Below are 19,276 nucleotides of genomic sequence, written 5' to 3'. Positions count from 1 at the left end.
TCTGTATACACAGTGTCTTTAATACCCAAAGTGCTAAGTGAAAACAATACTGGCAAGGAATTGCTGAACTTTCACTCTACCCCGGTAACCCCTTCTTCTTTCCATTTAGAATTGCCTCACGAATCTCGAGTTCAGTGAGCACAACCCAACTGTCTCACTCTTTACCAGCCGAATCAACTATCTTAAATCACGCTCACACTGTATTGAGTCCATGTCTTCAGTCATATTCACGCGGGACCAAGTCCAGGATATACTCGATGCAGCGCAGTTAAATGCTGGTTATCTCTTCGCAAATAAAGAAAACTTGCGCGAACAGCTTCAAACGCTTCTCCGGGAAAACTTGATGGAGTGTAACTCTCGAGAAGTTGATCCAATGAAGTTGCTGTATCAAACAATACGTGTTGAGCGCATCATCATTGATGCCTACAATAACCACCGCTTTGGGAATGCTGTAGATTATAACGAAAACGACAACATTCCCGAAGAGCTCGAGTGGTCACCGCTACATGCTGAGGTCGCAGCGCACGAGGTGTATACCACAGCTCAGCCCATTTGTCAGCCTGAAAGTGACGAAGAACGCAGCCCAACCTATTCAGCTGATCCGGCTGCATTAGTAGAGGAAGGCGCCACTCCGGATATGAACGATAGTCTAATGGTCGCCGCTCATCAGGAAACTACTTCCCGTAAGACTATCAAGAGGAAATCTACAGGCCCAGGTACCTTGAACTATGACAAGCTAAAGGATGCGCCTTCGGCTTGGCTAGATCTTCCCCGTGGCAACCTAACTTTGCCAGAAACTCTTGCTTTCATCCCGCATGCAATCAAGTCCTTCGACATCATGGACCGTTTTCTCCACAATGGCGCCCTATCTGGGACCTTCGCAGACATGATTAATCATTACCGAGACATGCCGTACGGTCCGATCACAAACAATACGATCTACCGGATGATGAAGGGACCAATGGCTCATCGCGCGAAGACTGATCCGACTTACGAGAAATGGACAGTCGCCAAACATACAGCTCTACAGACACCCGCTGGATTTGATCCCGCCAGTGTCAGCGTAGCCGGCTTTAGCACACCTTATAATTTCAACTCTCGGGAAAGGGCTGTAGCAGCGACTCAACCCCCTCCTAGCATCCCGTTTCGCGATATGATAAACGGTGTCAAGATCATGCCCTCAGGATATGATGCACTAGATCTTACACGCTGTGTGCAGTATTGTGTAGAGAATAACGATTCGAGCTGGCTATATCCCCAAGACTTCGAGAACCTGGTAGCTCAACTTGGAGGTGCTGCTACTGTGCACCGATATCATCTTGACGATGCCGCACTTCGGAGACACACTTCCGAAAAGAAGCTGAATAATGCGAAGCGGGCCGGTGCACGACAGCGCGATAAGAACGGGCGCCTTATGAAACAGCCAAAGAACTTCGTGGTTGACTCGGATGAAGAAGAGCTATTAGACGATGAGTTTGAAGAGGAGTTTGAAGCGGACCAAGATAACCTCGATTTTGATGCTTTGGACATTGAAGATGATGAGCCAGTTACTGCCAGTAATAAGGGTTCGAGGCGTAAGAACGTCTTGGAAGATGACACGTTGGACGAAGATGAAATCACGCCGCGTACCCGTAACTCATCGAAACGCAAGCGTATTTCCATTGAAGACGACAAAGACACCTCAACCAAGCAAAAGTCCAAGCGCAGCAAAAACACTTCGCCAAGGACACCTGGACGTCGCTCACCGAGGACCCGGTCGTCATCGCGCCTTAGCAAAGAGGTGCTGCCTGAAGCGGTCGACTCTGATTCTGACGAAGACGCTTATGCCGGACCCAAGAAGCGGACCAAGAAGGCCAAGGTTAGCGCACGATCATCTCCTCGCGGCCAGCGCTTCGGTGGCCCCTATAACTTCGAGAACGCTGTAAATAGCGAGGAAGAAGATGATGAGGAAGGGGATGCGGGTGAAGTGGAACACACTCCTACTAAGAAAAGACGAATCCTTACTCCGTCGGAGATGCGTATGGTGGGCCGCACGGGAAATGTGGGTGTGAATAACGTTGTCGATGATGACGAAAGCGATATGGGAGAAGATGCCTCTTAAAATGACGAGGACTTTGTTTGGTGAGCCGAGTGCATCCCTATTAGCGGTTATCATTCTTAGCATTAGCGATGATATAGTTTTTCTCAATTCTCCCTCCTTTTGCGGCAATTCATAGCCTATGTACATAGAACGTACAGGCCTTAGTCTATGTAATCGCACAGTTTTGTTGATCTTCAGAGGTTCTCAGTCTCTTTGCAGTACTCTCACAGGCACACTACTCATAGTGGTTGATCACAATGGAAGCATGCAGCGGCATACTGTTTTCGAAGACAAACATATCTCAGAACCTCACCGCCTCTTTCACTCGTGCCATTCTGACTGCTCCCACTTTCCGGATACGGTAGGAACAGCAATCGTTTGCTGAGACAGTGAGGAGGTGCGCGCTAAGTCGTTGCCTTGGCAATACTGGGGCTCCACGCTCGCTTTTGTCCAACCCATAAAGCCAAATTGAGTTCTCACACTACAGTCACATTCACTCATCTCTGATAATTCAATCTACCTCACCTTGCACGCAGAAAACACCATTCCGGAAGTGCCGGCGACGAGCTGTCAGCATCATGGCTTACGGTTCGACCCATTCAGCTCATATGGACATGGACGAGACTTGGTCCTGTATCAAGGAGAGCTCATTAGCAGCCTCTCAGGATGGCAGCGCGAGTGCTCGTCACTGATCCGCTTGGATAAGGCGGCGGATCGGATCTTGTCATAGCTATAAGGGTGTTTTCTCTGTGACGGACGAGGTCCTTTTTCAGCTGGATACGATACATCGAGTGTGTCTGCGTATCGAGGGTGAGACTCTGAGAATTGGACGTTGTTCTGCGAGGTGTGAGTGGCCTGAAGGCTGTCTAGCAAGTTACCGATGCAGGAGGGTACTTCCGCTTCTTTGCCCACCAAGGTGGACAAGCAATTTACAGCCTCGTCTCACACTTAAGAAAAGCAAAAATGTGAAACACACCACTGAGTCGAAGATCCTGTAGGGCGAATTCGTGCATACATTGTGAAGGCTAGCGCTAGCTCATAGCTGGCGTGCCGTCCACTCACGCAGCGGCGATGTGAATTGCGCCTGCTCTCCCCGCGCCCGCGCCCGCCACCCCCGCTTACTAACCCCCAACATCAAGTGCCTCCAGCGGTTTCCTTTCTGCTTCGTCCAGCTCCCCTTGCGCTCTCACTTGCCCCAATCTTGCTTGTGATGCGCGTTTTATTTCGCGGTAGGCACGACGCTGCCGACGCTGCCGACGATGCCCGGGCCCGCTTTCGGCGATAGCGCCCACCTGATTGCCCGAAGAGCAAGTCACCAACCACGGCCGCTACTGTGACACACGAACCATGGAAAGCACTCGATCAGCACGCGCGTTCAGCGGGTTCTTACCGGAATACAAACCATTTCTCCCTAGGTAACATCACGCCTTTAATGCTACGTCGTCGCACAATGGGGCAACTCCCTCGTTCGTCTCTCACGTCCACCACTGCCTATTGAGATCATTATCACCATGGTGAAAACGGAGGACGTGAGAGGATCATCGTATAGCTCGGTGTACAACAGCTTTGTAGCTTTACATCACCACCACGAGGGCTCAAGACCTCAATGCGAGCCTTCGAATCCAACTCAACCAGAAAGTCGAATTCTACACCCCGACGACGCCCACTACACCACACATCGCGCAAAAGGGCCACTATCGATAGCAAACCGGTCGCCTCGCTATGGCTCCAGCTCAAGTACACTCACAGCATGTTTGGAACCCACACGACCACGGTTTCCGCAAGTTGAAGAGATCAAAAGATGCCCGCGCAGTGCCCAGCTACCAGCAGAAGACTCAATTTCACGGTTACTATCACGGCACCCCGCCACCCGATCCACCTAACATAGCGCCAATCGTTCCTACACAACAAAGATCAATTCCACTGGCGCCCTACTTTCACGGGAATGTTGCGATGAGCGCGCAGGCTGCGGCGTACGAAGATGCTGTGACCACTAGAGTCTGGCGTAACGAATGGGAAGTCGCCCCAGATGACTTTGGCTCATCTCGACCCCTGCTCCTTCTCAATCGGCCTGCGAACGTCGACCTAATGAATCACATGTGGGAAACCGAGTTAGTCCATTTGTGCCACTGGGACCAATACCACGAGCCAGAAGGTGTGCTTTCTCAACGCCTGACAAGAGAGAGAAGAGTTAGGGAAAAGGAGTTGCTCCTAGGATACGGCAGATTCGAGCAAGATAAGAGACGCAAGAAAGTGAAGCTGGCGGTTGTGACTGCGGATGTTATCGACTTGACCCAAGATCATACTGTTGAAGCTGGAAACTTTCCGAGTTATGCTGGCATCGAGAAAGCTTGGAACTATCCGCCAGGATATCTTCCCAGCTCAAGGGGGATTTGAAGCTGCTAGCACTCTGACCCCAACCTTGATACGCCTATCATCATGGCACATTCAAAAAGTCTTGGAGGCATTGTACGAGATCAGCATGAAAGCGAGATCGTATTTCACTTTCTTCAGAATGCCTTCGTCTTTCAATCTTTTCAAGGCGACGACTTTCGCCGCGGAAATGAAAGTCACCTACCGGGAATACTAAGGGATACGAAAACATGGTAGAATAGGCTTCACCGCAGCGGTCAGTGAAAGTTAATCTACTCTCTTCGAATTCACTCCCCTTGCCGTTGCAGCTCATGTATAGAAACCTCTCTACTCTGTCCTTGGCACATATCCACCACCTCGCAACTCACCACTACCGCTAGGATCTACTAGAATCGACTATAACTACCCTGAAGATAGTATGAGTTTCACGGAATCTAATTCAGGCCACACGCCATTACCACACGGAAACGCAATGCAAGCGGGCCCTGGGGACTCGCCTGCGCCACATCGACAACCTAGAAAGAAGGGCGATAATACAACAGTGCCGAAAGCTCCTGCGAAGGGAAAGCCTCGCGCTCAATTCCTGCTTGACATACCGCCCCACGAGTATTTTTTGTCTAATGATGGACCGATCAATGCAACTCTAGTAGATCTGATCGTGATACTTCCACAATGGTTCCGCAATCCTGCTGTGGCATGGCGCATCCTGAACAACGGCATCACTGCTGCAGTGCACTTTGCAATTCTGGATAAGCATCGTCACCTCGGCTTGGCTAGTTCGGAGGAAGCAGAGCGCGCCCGCGACCATATCTCGGACACGTATCGAAAGACTATGCGCAAGACCTGGAAAGGCTGGACCAAAGCAAAGCATCACGTTCCATGTGATTGGGACAAGTCAGCGATGTCCATCACCAATTTCTTCCCCGAAGCTGCAAAGAAAGCTGATTATGTCCTACCGCCGTCGATACCATTCAAGAGCTTGGCGATCGGGCTGAAAAGTTTACCTGAGGATGACGATAAGGGCGATCTCACTCGCGCATTGGACTACGCGCTGCGGTACCAGAAGCTTGACGAGCATGGCCAGCCGACGGACTTCATGTTCCCGGATGATATCCATCTCATTCTTAGATGCATTGGTCCCATTGAAACTACCCGAGATCGTTACGATGGGGCTGTCATACATCGGTACTCCGAAGCGGTGCGAGTAGCAGAGAGTGAGCGTCGTAAGCAGCTTGCTGAACAGCGGCGCCAGCGACAGGCTGCGAAGGAGGCGGATGCTCAGTCTGTTCCCTGTTTCTACCCTGATCAGCCTTCGTCGCTTAACGGATTTACGATGAATCTGCCGGCTCAACAGCAAATGCAGCCGGTGGTTGGCTTCTCGTCCTCGAACCAAGGGTACAACGGTATGCCTCCGACCGGAATGCGCGTCTTGATGTCCAATGCTGTACAGCATTCATCTGCGACAGAAGCCAATTCGCAAGATTTACTTCAACCGTCTGCGGAGATCCAGCCACAGTCCCAAGAGTACAACGGGTTAAACTCCACTGAGCACAGCTATATCCATCCATCCGGACCGCACCCAGTACGATCGAAGTCGCAAGAGGCCGCTGCCGTAGTAGCATCGGAGCTTGTATACCAGGGTGCTCAGCCAGCCCACGCAAACTTCCTCGACATCCCCGATATCTGCGAACCCAAAGGCTATGTACAAGACGACAACGCTTTCCCAGATTCTTGGCTATACCTCGATCCCCAGGAAGCAGCGGGGCAAGTGGATGCACTCATGGCAACAAACCAAACTTACGACTTCAGCGACGTAGAGCGATTGGCGTCGACGTCACTGCAACCCCGATTTCATTACCGCCCTGATATGCCTTTGCTGGATTGTCCAGAGGGACAAGATCCGAATGACCTGGGTGATCTTGCTCGTGCGGCCAGATGGGCACGAAAATATGTGCATCCGGGTGGCCACGAGTTCACGGTCGGGGATATCGACACTGTATTGGCTTTGTTTGAAGGCCCTGGGGCGCAGTTTGATTAGGGTTGAAGTTGACCTGCTTGTTGAGTAATGATTTATAAGTGATTTGAGATGGCACGTGGTTGCCGTCTCGTTAGGAATTCATGTGAAGGCGGAGATAGTCAAGGTGTAGACCTATTATGCGCTCTTCAAATTGCGCAAAAGAAACAAAAAATATGAGAAACGAAACAAAGGACCTAGATAGTTTAGTAGATACCGGTTAAATATCTGAAGGCCATCTCCCAAAATGCTGGACTTCCTTGTTCTGGGATATCGTGCTGCCTCTTCTTTTCGGTCATTTGTGTGTTTGGCGAACACATGCCACTGCCCTTACCTGTAGCCCAAGATATATCTTTTGCCGCCCTCAGCGGGGCTGCAGATGAAGCCGTAAATGCATGCTCTGACTTCGGCTGACGGTTTGTAAAGCGAGCCAATACCGTGGGTAACTTCGCTGGTGATGTTGACAGCGCCTTTGAGGGCTGGTGAATGGAACAGTATGACTGTATCCAATGGAATCAGCTTGTACTTCTTACGACTAGTCGCAGTATTTACAGCCTACTATTGATGGTTTCGCGTGCTCCTCCAGGCTATATGTGAGTTGCCCTTCTACACTGCCGATCGCGAGCTCGACGTCGCTTCGCGGACTCCGACGCCGTTTGCACTCATTCCAGTAGTGGATGGACACTGCGTGAGTCGGGTGCCCCAACGACCTTACCGCAGGCCACCCTGAGATCTACCTCGAAGAGGAGCCGTTACATGTAATCCGGTGGCCCCATCACGCAGTTTTCGCACGATCCAGTTCCGCATCAGCCCTTCTTCTTGGAATTTCCTGGATGGAACGTCAATGCGGAGGTGCCGCAGGCCTTGCGCGATAACATCACTTTCAGCCGCTCTGTTAGCGCTTTCAAAGAGGATGCCGATGGCTTTGCACTCTACTTTGCCGTTTATCTGCCAAGTGCCGCCCCGGAAGAGCGCATCGAGGGGTTGACGAGTTATCTGACGGTGGAATGTACTAAATGGTTAGAGCATGCGTACCGCGATGCTATCGCCCAAGATTAAAGTGGGGAATAGTTGGCGTTGGGAAGTATCGATCCAGTCCTCGACACGCGGTGGAGCCTTGAGCGATACTATTTTCCAAAGATGGAATGTCAATACGCGTTTGAAATAGAATCATATCAGTTCTGCGTCGCAGATTTCTTTCGCTTAGTATAATATGCAGTGATTTTGTCGTTATCTAGCATTGGCGCGTTTGGCGCATGAGTCTCGGGGACTGACACGCATCTTGCGAGACGTCGGCTAGTACCCCTCCTTTCTTCTCACGTCAGCTTCAGTATAAAGCTACAAGATTAGCATGTACATTTGACTATGGACTTACAACTGCTTTCGTGCAATCTACTCACTTGTCTTTGATCGATACCCAACCACGAAATTGAACCACTTCAGACTGCTTCGTCCAAATCATTCGAACCACCAATATGCGGGCTCTTCGCTACTATGGTGCTGAGGATATGCGTCTGGAACACGACGTTCCAGAGCCGGTATGTGATGCCCATCAAGTGAAGATTCGACCTTCCTTTTGTGGGATCTGTGGGTCCGACTTGCACTTCTACTGCATGCCGGATGTTCTTCCGTTCAAAGACACGCCTCATCCGATCACCGGCGAGATATGGCCTGTAACACTCGGGCATGAGTTTTCTGGGGACATCGTCGAGGTCGGAGCACAGGTGCGCAAAGGTCTCGAGGTTGGAGACAGAGTGGCCGTCCAGCCCACCATTTGCTGCAAGCAATGCGTTTCGTGCAAAGACGGCTTTACCAATTGTTGCGATTCGTTTGGGTTCGTGGGAATCATGGGTTGGGGAGGTGGGTTATCGGATCGGGTGTGCGTAGATGCGCAGTTCGTGTTCAAACTGCCTGAGAAGATAACGTTAGAAGTCGGAGGTAAGACATTCGGAAAGCTCACTCCAGGCAGGGAAGGATACTAACAGATTGGCGTCGCTTTGGTCGAGCCGCTTGCAGTTGCCTGGCATGCAGTTGAACAGTCGGCCGCCAAAGCAGGGGACAACATCTTGGTTATCGGCGCCGGCCAGATTGGTTTGGCCATTGTCCAATGCCTGAAAGCCTTTGATACTGCCCAGGTGATAGTTGCTGAAGTTGCTCAGAATCGAAGGGACTTGGCTCTACAGTTTGGAGCTACGGCGGTGATCGATCCGACGGACGAAGATGTGGTCTCCAGATGCAAGATGCTGTGCAATGACCAAGGCCCTGACGTTGCTTTTGACTGCGCTGGAGTAGCTGCCAGTATCAAGTCCGCGTGTTTATCAGTTCGAAGCAGGGGGACGGTGGTGAATGTTGCCCAGTGGGGCAAAGAGATTCCATTCAACCCGGACAATCTGTTGGTTGGGGAAAAGAGGCTGGTTACAGGTAAGTCATCACGCGAAACGATTCGAGTGATTCGAAGCCTTGCTGACTTATTCCGAGCGCTGAGTTACACCAGTGAGGATTTTAAGCGAGTTATTGACGCGCTGGACAAAGGAACGATCGATGCGGAGAAGATGATCACGCGTACGATCTCGATGGATAGAGTGGTTGAAGATGGTATTCTCGCGTTGTTACACGAGAAGGATAAACACATTAAGATACTTGTCGATGTCAGAAAGTAGGAGTACTGTTGTCGGATAGTAAAGTTGATGGCATGGAAGCAGGGATATCCAACGCGTTGATGACGCTTGACAGGAAAGCGAGTACGGGTGGCGAGCACGGGCCACAAGAACGCCAAGATATTCACGCTGGTCGCTTCCTATCGACGTTCTCTACTTGTCCTTGCAAAAGCTGATCCCTGACTACCGACGCGACGTAGACTGGACCTATGAGATGCTACGGCCGGAGTGATGTGTATAGCTGGTTGCTTTAGCCTTGTCATCAGCATGCTGAGATCGGATCTGCGCAGCCGACTGTCCAAATACCTGCGAAATTTCCTGTCAAGCGTTGGATCGACCTTCGCGACTGTTTCCAGACTCACGTTAGCACTACCTACTGGCAAGAAGACTTGGTGGCGGGCTTAGTAAGGCCTAGCAGTGAATAGCGGGACTCGTTCATGATTATTCCACGGGTCGTGTAATCGTTATTAGGGTCTAAAAGAGCCAACAGCTTAAGTAGCTATACCGATGTTCCTTCCATGTGTATGAAGTGACTCTTGGTCTCCTTCGCTTGCATCTCCTGTTATGGTTTCCTGCAAATCCGATTCATCAACACGATGCTGCAGCCCCATCGGTTTGAGCCACAGGTGACGTGTATCATCGTCTAGCCGCTCGAACCCGTCGTCGCTGATAGCCTTCGGCCCGGAGGACTTGGACTCAGCATTTGAGGACTTCTTTCTTCCCGACCCGTGAGGTGTTGCTGCGGAGCGACCAAGAAGCGGATGCATCAGGGGTACACATGCGAGGACTACGGCAAGGCATGGCTCCAAGCCACTGAAGACATTGGCTTTGGGGATGGTATAGGTGATATCGGTGAAGTCCATGCTGGATAGGACGGAGATGCGGAAGGCGCTGACGATACAGGTGCTGCTCCGGTTAGATGAGAGCTGACGAAAGGGTCTCATCTCGACTCACAAAGTGCCTAAGCCAAAAACGGCGACGAGAGTAACTCTCTTGTAGGTCGCCATCTGCAGTTGATACAACGGGCGCATGGGCAGAAGAAGCACCATGACGTCGGTGACCAGGTTGATGACGCCAGTAATCGTGAATGAGGTGACTTGGTCACCACAACTTCCTCCAGGAATCGATTTATCCCAATTGTATGCGAAGGGTCGGCAAACCAGACAGCCAGCGAGGATGGTTGCGATTGTCCAAGCAACGATGATGGACATGGTCACGTAGGAGCTCCAGACCACCCATCGAATCGGAAAGATCAAGATGTAGAGCGAAAGAATCGATATCTTGGTGCAGCTAAGACTCAGAACCCACAGAAATTGCAGGGGTATAATGAGCTGCGATAGCTTGGTGATAGGTTCGAGGCCGTACGCGACTACGATGTTCTGAACGTGATCGTAGCCAATGCCGGCATGAAAGACTCCGGTAATACTGATAGATTGCAGGCCAACAGCGAAAATCTGTGAACTGTTAGCAGTGCTGACGATGGCCGAATCTAGGTTTCTTACACAGGCGGCAATGATGAAGTAGTCGGCAATTGTCCATCTTTTGTGAGCAATCGCGTGAGCGATCAGTCGTAGGATAACGGCCAGTGCAGCAAGAATTGAGAAGCTGAATGCGACACCCAGTACTGCTCTCTGGTCATGAGTTCGGATAGGAAATGTGGTGGTCATGTTGTCGTGCAGATCCTGATGCAATACTCTGGTGTGCGACTCACGCGGCGACGTCTACCGTCTCTGTCGCAACTGCACTCGCAGGCTGAGAGGGGTATAAACAAACTGGTCCACTGCGGGAAGATCGCTCTTGGGGAGGAGATGGGAATGTGAGCTGCCGACATCCCCGTGCGAAGCCTCGCATTTCTGTTTGCGTACCCCATGTCTTTTCCCGCGCTGATCAAGATACCCCTTGGCTTAGGATTCCAACAAGAAATCCTTTGTACGCCTGAAGAGCCGTTCCTCACCCGACGTGCCGGCTCAGGCGTTCACCCCGACTAGTCCCACTGCACTAAACGCGTGACAGCGGCCCCATCCGGCTAGGCTTCATGGCATGTTCTGTGCGGCGTCGCGTTCTTCTTCCTGATAGGACGCATAACCTGCCTTTCCTCTTGTACAGGACCTGCGCATGCAGGTATTCCCACTCGAATCTGCCCAGTACGCTTCAGGCCCGGGAGAGGGCGGGCTACCGTGTAAACACCGGATAAAGCGTGTGCCGCGACGCGAACGGTTTCGCCATCCATACCTCGAGCAGATCTATATCAGAGCCTCTCAGCCCATGCGCGCACACAAAACTTGGCTGATGTGCAATGCGATGCTGTCCGGGGAACGTTTCGGGTCTTCCGATTTTGATCACGTCAGGGATGGCGGCACCTGCGATGTGAGTCCAGTCGCAAGAAATAGAGCCTATCACGCGCAATACGAGGCCATGGCGCCGAGACACTGCCGTCCAGATCCGAGCAAATTGTTATCACGATTTCGGAGCTTCATACGCGAAAGGTGGCCGTTGCTGCTGCCAAGTGCCGGCTGGGCTAACCCATTTTGGGCATGGCTCCAGGAACAATGCCCTGAGTATTGCCGTGCATGCACGTATCCGCCATTCTGATCTTCCTACAAGTGGTTGTGTCGCCCACAGCCTTCGTGAGTTACTCTTCCAGCCATGTCCAGCCTTGTCGTGACCGTTTTCCTGGCCGTGAGTGCCCTGACCGCACTTTACCTTTACACCATCAAGAGCAAAGATGCATCCGAGAAGCCCCTCCTCAAGCTGCCCCTCATTGGTGATCTCCACAGCTCGCCAATCGAGAAACCGCTGGTAGACTGGAGCGCCTGGTCGAAACAACACGGCCCGATTGCAGTTCCCAAGCTGTTTGGAATCGTGCCCATTGTCGTGCTCAACTCGTACGAGGCCGTCACTGAGCTCTTCAGTCGTCGTAGCCAATGGTACAGCAACCGACCGGCCTCAGTAAGCATGGAGATGATTACTGGGGCTGGGCCAGGGCGTTCTCGGTTTACGCTGATGCACGACTATGACGATCACCTTAAACTGCACCACCGCATCCTTTCACCAAGCCTTGGTGCGCCGGCGGCGAGCAAGTATCAGCCGCTTATGGAACTCGAAGCAAAGCAACTGCTCTTCGACCTCATCACCGCCTTAGAGAAGTCCAAAGATGGCTCTACAATCGCCACGAAGACGATATATCCTCTGCTCGAGCGAACCCAGTCCAGTGTCATCCTTGCCCTTCATTACGGTCTCCGCATACCCAAGTTCGAAGAGCCAATCCTGCACGAGGTCATTGCGATCCAAGCTAAAGTTACACATCTGGCCGCGAATCCGCAGCTCCCGGATCTTATGCCCTTCCTTCGTCACCTGCCCACTTTCATCTCCCCGTGGCAGCAATATGCTGACAAGCTTTACGCGTCTCAGGTCAAGCTCTACATGCGCCTCTTCTGCCATGGTAGAGATGTGCCAGGTTGGAATGCGACAAAGCAAGCAATCGCATCCGCACTGAAATATGCTCCCGCCGCCTCGCCCGTGTCCGATCTTGACCTTGCGTTCACACTCGCAACGTCTATTCAGGGTGGTATGGAAACCTCCCCTCGTCAGATTCTCTGGCTCTTCGTCGCGGCGATGCACAATCCTGCGATCATGACCCGTGCGCATGAAGTACTAGACAAAGTCGTTGGCAGAGAGCGTTTACCTACATTCTCAGACCGGGACAACCTCGCCTACGTTGACGCTATAGCACATGAGCTATTCAGATGGCGACCGATCTCCCCTGGTTCTATCCCACGCCGTGCTGATCGCGCGGACGAGTTCGCCGGCGTGAAAATCGCTAAGGGTGTGACCATCATGGCGAACGCGTGGGCCATCGGCCGTGACGAGGCAGTCTTCGATCCTTCGCTTGGTGATGCGCAGGATTTTGTGCCTGAGCGCTGGCTACGTGATGGGAAGGTCCGTGGTGATCTTCCACTCCCTGTGTTTGGCCAAGGTCGAAGAATATGTCAAGGAAAGCGTGTCGCTACTGACGGAACATTCATGAATATCGCACATCTGCTGTGGGCGTTTGACGTGGAAGCTATACAGGGAGAAGAGGTGGACCCATGGCAAATGATAGTTGTTGGCTTTATGACTGAGCCAAGGCCGTTCAAGTTTCGTCTGAAGCCTCGAGGACCATGGGTATTGGACGCTGTGAGAAGGGAGTGGGAAAGCACCGAGAAAAGTCTAGAAGGAGTGATGGGTACCGCCAACGACGTCGAGAAATAGCGTCCATGCGTGATTTGGTCCGCCTCGTTTAAACTTGATCACTATACCGGAGTCGAAGCTCGTCGCATCAGAGCAGTCGGGGCTTACAGGGCCGAACACGATGCCTGCAGCGACTCAACCCCTCCGATAGACTCGCTGTTGAATGCCGGCGAATTAGCGTATCTGCTGGTCCGATATCTCTTGGACCCTGGATCATGTTTAGGCGTTCGCTCTATATAGCTCAGTATGTGGAGAGGTTACATCCGTTGAATGCACACTTCCCCTTTATCCTGAGACCCATCATGGGCCAGAGTTTGCGCGGCTCCGTACTTTTGGTATTGGATGCAAGGTGTTGCGAAGATTTTCTCCAATATCTGCGCGCCGCTGACCGGTGCCATCCCATGATCGTCTTTGGCCAGAGAGGTCTCGACTGCTGAGTCGTGGTTACGGCCCGATCACGTTCCTCGCCAATCACGACCTTGCGGTGAGACAAGGAAAGAAGAATCAGCCTAGCCATGTCATGCGGGTGGGTGCGCGAGCAAAACTTGCGTGCAGGACACCTTGGCGAATTGAGTGAGGCCTGGAGATATCGGGTTGCAGCAAATGGAGCACTCGGGTTTGATGGGCATTGCTAGTGTGCGTTGTGGCCGTGCAAACGCACATTACTCATGTGCATGCTGTGACCTACCTCATAGCAGCGCTATTGAGTAATCTGGCATACAATGGCGGCTCCGCAAAGATGCTACCGAGGACCACATTGCGCTCTTGCGATATCCACTGCGTATTGAAACGTTATCATATTGGTTTGGAAAAGGTTAAGTACCAACGGAGAGAAACCGAGCCGTTCCGTAACGGGAGACCTGGGTAATGGCGTAACGACCTGGAGCGTCGTAGCTGGCTTGCGAAGCACCTAGCAGCAGTAGCAAAACCTAAAGTAATAGGCTTCCATTGATACACGACTGTCGGAGGCGGTGAGTTTACAGTGATGGATAGTAGGTATTCAATCTGCGACAGCCCTGGACGGCTTTTGAACGCCTTGCCTCTCGACATCCAGTGCAACGCGGGTGTTCTGGTTCCGATGCAGATCGCACTCGTGTGTCGACCTTGCATGCAAAGATGGGAACTCTGTTGTCGGACTCTTGGAGCTGTGGAAGGGAAATTACTGTAAGAAGCGGCTCCGCTGCGCTGGGCCACAGTAAATTGATCGATGACAACAGGATCACGTCACGTGACCCTAGCGTGTTCTGCACCTGCCTAGGTATTGTTGCTGCAACATCGACTGTCCAAGTCTGCTCGTTGACGCTTCCTGCATCCTTCCTTGCACCACATTATTTGCCTATTCCGTTGTACACACCAATGATCTAATCTCGCCTCTGACGATCTGGAAGCCTCGACCGTTATGTTGAGCTTCCACGTACGTGTCGCTGGGCGTGCAGATCCCGACGCGTCGCAAAGTTTCGTCAAGCGCATTGATGGCGTATCGTTGAGATAACCGGAACAGCCAGCCGTCGACAAGTGCAGCGAACGCAGCTCATTGACAACTCCCTGGCTTTCGAAATTGATAGTCATTCTCTATCAGTCTGCAACTGTCTATGGTATGGTATATGCCTCTCGTTCGGTATCCCAGTTGTCGTCACGTTTTCCACGTAGATGGCACAAACAGGAACATTGTGCAGTCTCGGTCTCGATGATCTTCCATGCTTTTGGAGGACCCCTTGCTTCTCAAACGCCACCCGGTGGCATTTGTCCTCTTGCCCGTCGATCTACCCTGATTTATTGATGTCAGTGTATTCGTGAGCAGAGTTGTCTCGAAGACGTACCTTGAATTTTACTGTCCTCTCTTGAAGTTCGCCTGCGCGTGCCCGGCTCAGATGAACAGGTTGTCCCCAGCCGTCAGTACTACGCGGGTCTTCTCCGGTATCGCAATAGTTTCCTCGTCCTCTTTTATTCGCTGCCCACCGGGGCCGTTCATTATGGACAGACACTGCTGGATGTGCAGCTCATCCCGAAATACCATCTCTCCTACTGCATCCCAATCCATATCCTGAGGAGACCCGACAAGTACAACTGGCGCATCTGGATCCGCTTTTGCTCTGCTTGATGTGACAGCGCCCAGTCGGTCTCCAGCTCCAGTCTTGACGCGTACTACATAGCGCAACCTGTAAGACTGCGGGGGATGCATCTCGAAGACCTCCTTGATCAAAGGCAGATGGTTTTCCTCCATGTACGACTGGAAATGCTCCGGGGTGACTTCTGGGCGACGGGAATAGAAACAAAGAACTGATACTGTCATGGTGTCTTTTCGGAGTGTCGGCAGCAAATCTTTGCTTTTCGATCTAAGGATTATGACAAAAAGAAGATGAGGTGCGTGTGGTAGTAGGATGCTGTGGACAATGGAAAAGCTGAAGTTTGTGGCAGAGAAGAAGCGGCCTGGGGCTTGTCCGAGTCAACAAATCACACACGGCTTCTCAGGAGCTAGATGAGATCTGCTTATCTTCAATGGACAACGATGCCCTATGGGTGGGACTACAACACACATTGACCGTGTCGAAGCCTTGCACGGATATCAAGACGGATTCGGCGATTGCGACAACGTTGCGCCCTGTTGGGAAGGGTGGGTTGTGGGTCGGTGGACAACGTTTCGCGCCGGAGGCATTTCCGGCAGCAGGGTCCAGTCCTCATTCGCTTTGCGATGTTCCCCTTACTTTGGACTTCCCATGCGGAAGTGTGGCTGTTGATATACGTGCAGCTTTCACACTGTGCCGCGTAGGCAATAGGTATTCCAAGGAAGTGCGCGGGATGCCACACTGGTGAAACGCCCTCCCATCACCTCAGTGGCTGACTGTCGATGCGGGGCGTCCGACTACCCCTTCACGTGAACTACAACACCCCTTGCAGAAGGTATCGTCGGAATTGTCTTTTTGAGTCTGCACACGAATCAGTGAGGGAAACTATCCCGACGCGCACTGTTCATGGGCATGCTCAGGTGATGAGTAAAGAAAGTGCCGTGTAAGCGCTGCACGACATAGGGAGTCCTTATAGCTGACATGGGCAAAAGCTTCATGACCCTTGTATGCTCAAGAAGTCGGCTAAAATCAGGATCGGTGTTCATTCGGAACCAATTCTCTGAGGCGATGGCCTTTTGCGAGCGGGATCTTGATTTTCGCATACCAATGCTGATCACTGCAGCGTCTCGAGCGGTACCCCGCAGCGCAAGGAGCGTCGGGCAATCTAACACCGAAGTGTCCGTCCATACAGTACCGTACGCTCCAAGCATCGCCCACGGGACGGACCGCATATCCGAACGCCAATATGGTTCTTAGTAGTATGGAACTATCGGGAGAAGAACATCAGACGTCAATCACGACATTATCGTCAAACTATTCTATACTTTGTCGTGAGCGCCTACATTTGAGGACCACGCAAACATGAAGTTTCGTGATGGTATGAGCCTCGCAGTCTGTATGGTTTCGCCGCTGATGATTGCACAGGTATGTGGCTGGTCAATGACCAGTTCACAGTTCAGCATGCCGAGGAGATTTATACTATCACACCTCGAGAAGACAACAAGGCGGTCAGCCTACTATGCCCAACCAGGAAGATCTTCACGAGGGGCGATACATTGAATCTTAGTACCATCTCCGTCGAAATCGAAGCCCAGTTCGACGGCGTCATTTCTGTCGAGGCTACGCACTTCGCTGGTGCTAGGCGACTTGGGCCTGACTTTGACTTATACCCAGCGGGTAAGCCGGAGTGCAAAGGCGAAATCGTGAAGCAAAAGAGTGGGACCACAGTCACTTCAGGCGGACTAAGCGCGACCATCAGCTCTGATGAGCATACTTTCAACATCAAATTCCATGCCACCGACGGATCGAAAACATTGACTTCTCTTCTCCATCGTAGCATCGGGCTAGCGTACTCGCCAGCACTCAGCACGCCCAAGAGCGTGGAAGACCTTGCTACACATAAACATTACATGTTTACCCAAACTGAACTAAGTGTTGGTGAGACTATCCACGGTCTAGGTGAACGTTTTGGTGCATGGAACAAGATTGGTCAAAACGTCGAAGTTTGGAACGAAGACGGGGGTACATCAAGCGAGCAGGCTTACAAGAATGTATCGTTTTGGCTAAGCTCAAGGGGCTACGGCGTCTTCATCGACACACCCGACAAGATTGATATGGAAATTGGCAGCGAGCGATGCTCAAGATTGCAAACTACTGTTGAAGGGCAACGCCTGAAATGGTGAGCATAGCGAGAAACTTGATATATATATCTTCACTGACTTTAAAGGTACCTCATCTATGGACCAAGCCCCAAAGAAGTGCTGACGAAGTACTCTATCCTTACTGGCAAGTCGAATAGAGTGCCGGCATGGTCGTACGGCCTCTGGCTTAGCACATCATTTACGACATCTTATGATGAGAAAACTGTCCGTCATTTCGTTGAGAAGATGTCTCAATCCAAGATACCAGTCGAAGTGTTCCACTTTGACTGTTTCTGGCTTCGCGCTTTTCACTGGTGCGACTTTATCTGGGATCCGGAGAGTTTCTCCGACCCTGCTGGCCAGATCAAGCGCATGAAAGACGATGGGCTTATCAACAAAGTCAGTGTCTGGACGAACCCTTATATTGGCCAAGCAAGTCCTGTGTTCAATTATGCAGCCGAGAAAGGCTACCTGCTCAAGAAGACCAACGGAGATGTGTGGCAGTGGGACCTTTGGCAAACTGGTATGGGTATCGTCGACTTTACAAACCCGGAGGCTTGCGACTGGTTCCGCGAGTGCATGGAGAAGCTCTTCGACGTGGGTGTCAACTCCATAAAAACGGACTTTGGTGAACGTATACCTACAAAGAACGTCCAGTGGTACGACAAGAGCGTGGATCCAAGCCGCATGCACAACTACTACGCCTTTATCTATAACAAACTGGTCTACGAGGCAGTACAAAAGCGGGAGGGAGAACATGAAGCCGTACTGTTCGCGCGCACAGCATGCGCAGGATCGCAACGATTCCCACTTCATTGGGGCGGCGACTGCGAGTCAACACCTGCTGCACTTTCTGAGTCAGTGCGCGGTGGCCTGAGTCTTGGGCTCGCATCCTTCGCGTTCTGGACGAGCGACATTGGTGGCTTCGAGGGCAAACCGCCACCCTGGATCTATAAGCGCTGGGTTGCATTTGGGCTGCTCAACTCGCATAGTCGACTGCATGGCTCAAACTCGTATCGCGTGCCCTGGCTCGTCAACGACTCATCCGAAGAGCCCGAAAATTGTACAGAGGTCCTCCGACACTGGGTGCAGCTCAAACGCAGCCTCATGCCGTATCTTTTTGCGCAGGCGGAAGAGAGTGTCGCTAAGGGCTGGCCTACCAGCGTTCGCGCGACGGCTCTCGAGTTTCCAGATGACCCAACATCTTGGTATGTGGACCGCCAATTCTTTGTTGGCAGTCAGATTCTCGCTGCCCCAGTCTTCGAAGAAGACGGTAGCGTCGATTACTACCTGCCACCAGGCCGTTGGTTCAGTTTCTGGGACGGCAAAGAAGTGCAGGGCGGTCGATGGGTCAAAGAGAAGTATAGCTTCCTCCAATTACCGTTGTTTATTAGGGAAGGCACTGTTTTGGTGCTCGGGCAAACAGAGGGCGAAGGCGGCTTTGGGTATGACTGGCTCGCTACCGGTGGTGAGGTTAGACTTTATGGAGTCAAGGAAGGTGACAAAGCGACTTTGGTGGATACCAAGGGCGACCAGAAGGGTGTCTTAGAGGTCAACGCCGATGGTGAGCTCAAAGGTATGGACGTTCTGGGTGGAGAGTGGAAGGTCTCGAAGCTGGGATAGGCTGGTGACCTAGCCAACATGAGGGGTCATATATCCCGCACGTATTCACAGCAAGTCTTAACGGCCTTGAGCATGAAGCAGAGCCGCTACAA

At 51.9% G+C, this 19,276-nt stretch overlaps 8 protein-coding genes across 8 annotated transcripts; 6 read left to right on the top strand and 2 right to left on the bottom strand.

The window, feature by feature from the left end:
• Positions 1 to 211: 211 nt before the first annotated feature.
• Positions 212 to 2,101, top strand: BKA58DRAFT_421382 (uncharacterized protein; the record flags this gene model as incomplete). Its single annotated transcript, XM_046172777.1, has 1 exon — positions 212 to 2,101. The coding sequence occupies one exon, from the start codon at positions 212 to 214 to the stop codon at positions 2,099 to 2,101; it is 1,890 nt and encodes a 629-aa protein (XP_046023901.1).
• A 1,339-nt stretch (positions 2,102 to 3,440) lies between these two features.
• On the top strand, positions 3,441 to 4,674 carry BKA58DRAFT_186710 (uncharacterized protein). Its single transcript, XM_046165504.1, has one exon. The coding sequence runs from the start codon at positions 3,803 to 3,805 to the stop codon at positions 4,475 to 4,477; it is 675 nt and encodes a 224-aa protein (XP_046023900.1). The 5' UTR covers positions 3,441 to 3,802; the 3' UTR covers positions 4,478 to 4,674.
• Positions 4,675 to 4,925: 251 nt separating this feature from the next.
• BKA58DRAFT_440464 (uncharacterized protein) lies at positions 4,926 to 6,491 on the top strand (the record flags this gene model as incomplete). The annotated part of the gene is made up of 1 exon (XM_046173750.1): positions 4,926 to 6,491. The coding sequence occupies one exon, from the start codon at positions 4,926 to 4,928 to the stop codon at positions 6,489 to 6,491; it is 1,566 nt and encodes a 521-aa protein (XP_046023899.1).
• Positions 6,492 to 7,942: 1,451 nt separating this feature from the next.
• BKA58DRAFT_411936 (uncharacterized protein) lies at positions 7,943 to 9,127 on the top strand (the record flags this gene model as incomplete). Its single annotated transcript, XM_046172324.1, has 3 exons — positions 7,943 to 8,398; positions 8,453 to 8,888; positions 8,946 to 9,127. 3 exons carry the CDS (start codon positions 7,943 to 7,945, stop codon positions 9,125 to 9,127), a joined length of 1,074 nt encoding a protein of 357 aa, XP_046023898.1.
• Positions 9,128 to 9,572: 445 nt separating this feature from the next.
• Positions 9,573 to 10,970, bottom strand: BKA58DRAFT_186706 (uncharacterized protein). Its single transcript, XM_046165503.1, has 3 exons — positions 10,627 to 10,970; positions 10,079 to 10,578; positions 9,573 to 10,030 (listed from the first exon to the last, which is right to left on the bottom strand). Exons 1-3 carry the CDS (start codon positions 10,789 to 10,791, stop codon positions 9,616 to 9,618), a joined length of 1,080 nt encoding a protein of 359 aa, XP_046023897.1. The 5' UTR covers positions 10,792 to 10,970; the 3' UTR covers positions 9,573 to 9,615.
• Positions 10,971 to 11,280: 310 nt separating this feature from the next.
• Positions 11,281 to 13,485, top strand: BKA58DRAFT_186745 (cytochrome P450). Its single transcript, XM_046165505.1, has one exon. The coding sequence runs from the start codon at positions 11,771 to 11,773 to the stop codon at positions 13,373 to 13,375; it is 1,605 nt and encodes a 534-aa protein (XP_046023896.1). The 5' UTR covers positions 11,281 to 11,770; the 3' UTR covers positions 13,376 to 13,485.
• Positions 13,486 to 14,816: 1,331 nt separating this feature from the next.
• Positions 14,817 to 15,924, bottom strand: BKA58DRAFT_186823 (EthD domain-containing protein). Its single transcript, XM_046165506.1, has 2 exons — positions 15,175 to 15,924; positions 14,817 to 15,122 (listed from the first exon to the last, which is right to left on the bottom strand). Exon 1 carries the CDS (start codon positions 15,645 to 15,647, stop codon positions 15,222 to 15,224), a length of 426 nt encoding a protein of 141 aa, XP_046023895.1. The 5' UTR covers positions 15,648 to 15,924; the 3' UTR covers positions 14,817 to 15,122; positions 15,175 to 15,221.
• Positions 15,925 to 16,782: 858 nt separating this feature from the next.
• On the top strand, positions 16,783 to 19,184 carry BKA58DRAFT_402415 (alpha-xylosidase; the record flags this gene model as incomplete). Its single annotated transcript, XM_046171717.1, has 3 exons — positions 16,783 to 16,798; positions 16,846 to 17,599; positions 17,648 to 19,184. 3 exons carry the CDS (start codon positions 16,783 to 16,785, stop codon positions 19,182 to 19,184), a joined length of 2,307 nt encoding a protein of 768 aa, XP_046023894.1.
• Between the last annotated feature and the right edge of the window lie 92 nt (positions 19,185 to 19,276).

This window comes from Alternaria rosae, assembly GCF_020736505.1.
Source record: "Alternaria rosae strain MPI-PUGE-AT-0040 chromosome Unknown BKA58scaffold_6, whole genome shotgun sequence".
NCBI lineage: Eukaryota > Fungi > Ascomycota > Dothideomycetes > Pleosporales > Pleosporaceae > Alternaria > Alternaria rosae.
Note: the sequence above shows the minus strand (reverse complement) of the source record. Positions and strands in the feature narration are given on the sequence as shown.

Coding starts and splice junctions, on each gene's coding strand:
- BKA58DRAFT_186710 (XM_046165504.1), top strand. CDS start 3,803: ATGGCTCCAGCTCAAGTACACTCACAGCATGTTTGGAACCCACACGAC.
- BKA58DRAFT_186823 (XM_046165506.1), bottom strand. CDS start 15,647: ATGACAGTATCAGTTCTTTGTTTCTATTCCCGTCGCCCAGAAGTCACC.
- BKA58DRAFT_186706 (XM_046165503.1), bottom strand. CDS start 10,791: ATGACCACCACATTTCCTATCCGAACTCATGACCAGAGAGCAGTACTG. Junction 10,579..10,626: donor ACTTCATCATTGCCGCCTGT/GTAAGAAACCTA, acceptor AACAGTTCACAG/ATTTTCGCTGTTGGCCTGCA. Junction 10,031..10,078: donor GTTTTTGGCTTAGGCACTTT/GTGAGTCGAGAT, acceptor TAACCGGAGCAG/CACCTGTATCGTCAGCGCCT.
- BKA58DRAFT_186745 (XM_046165505.1), top strand. CDS start 11,771: ATGTCCAGCCTTGTCGTGACCGTTTTCCTGGCCGTGAGTGCCCTGACC.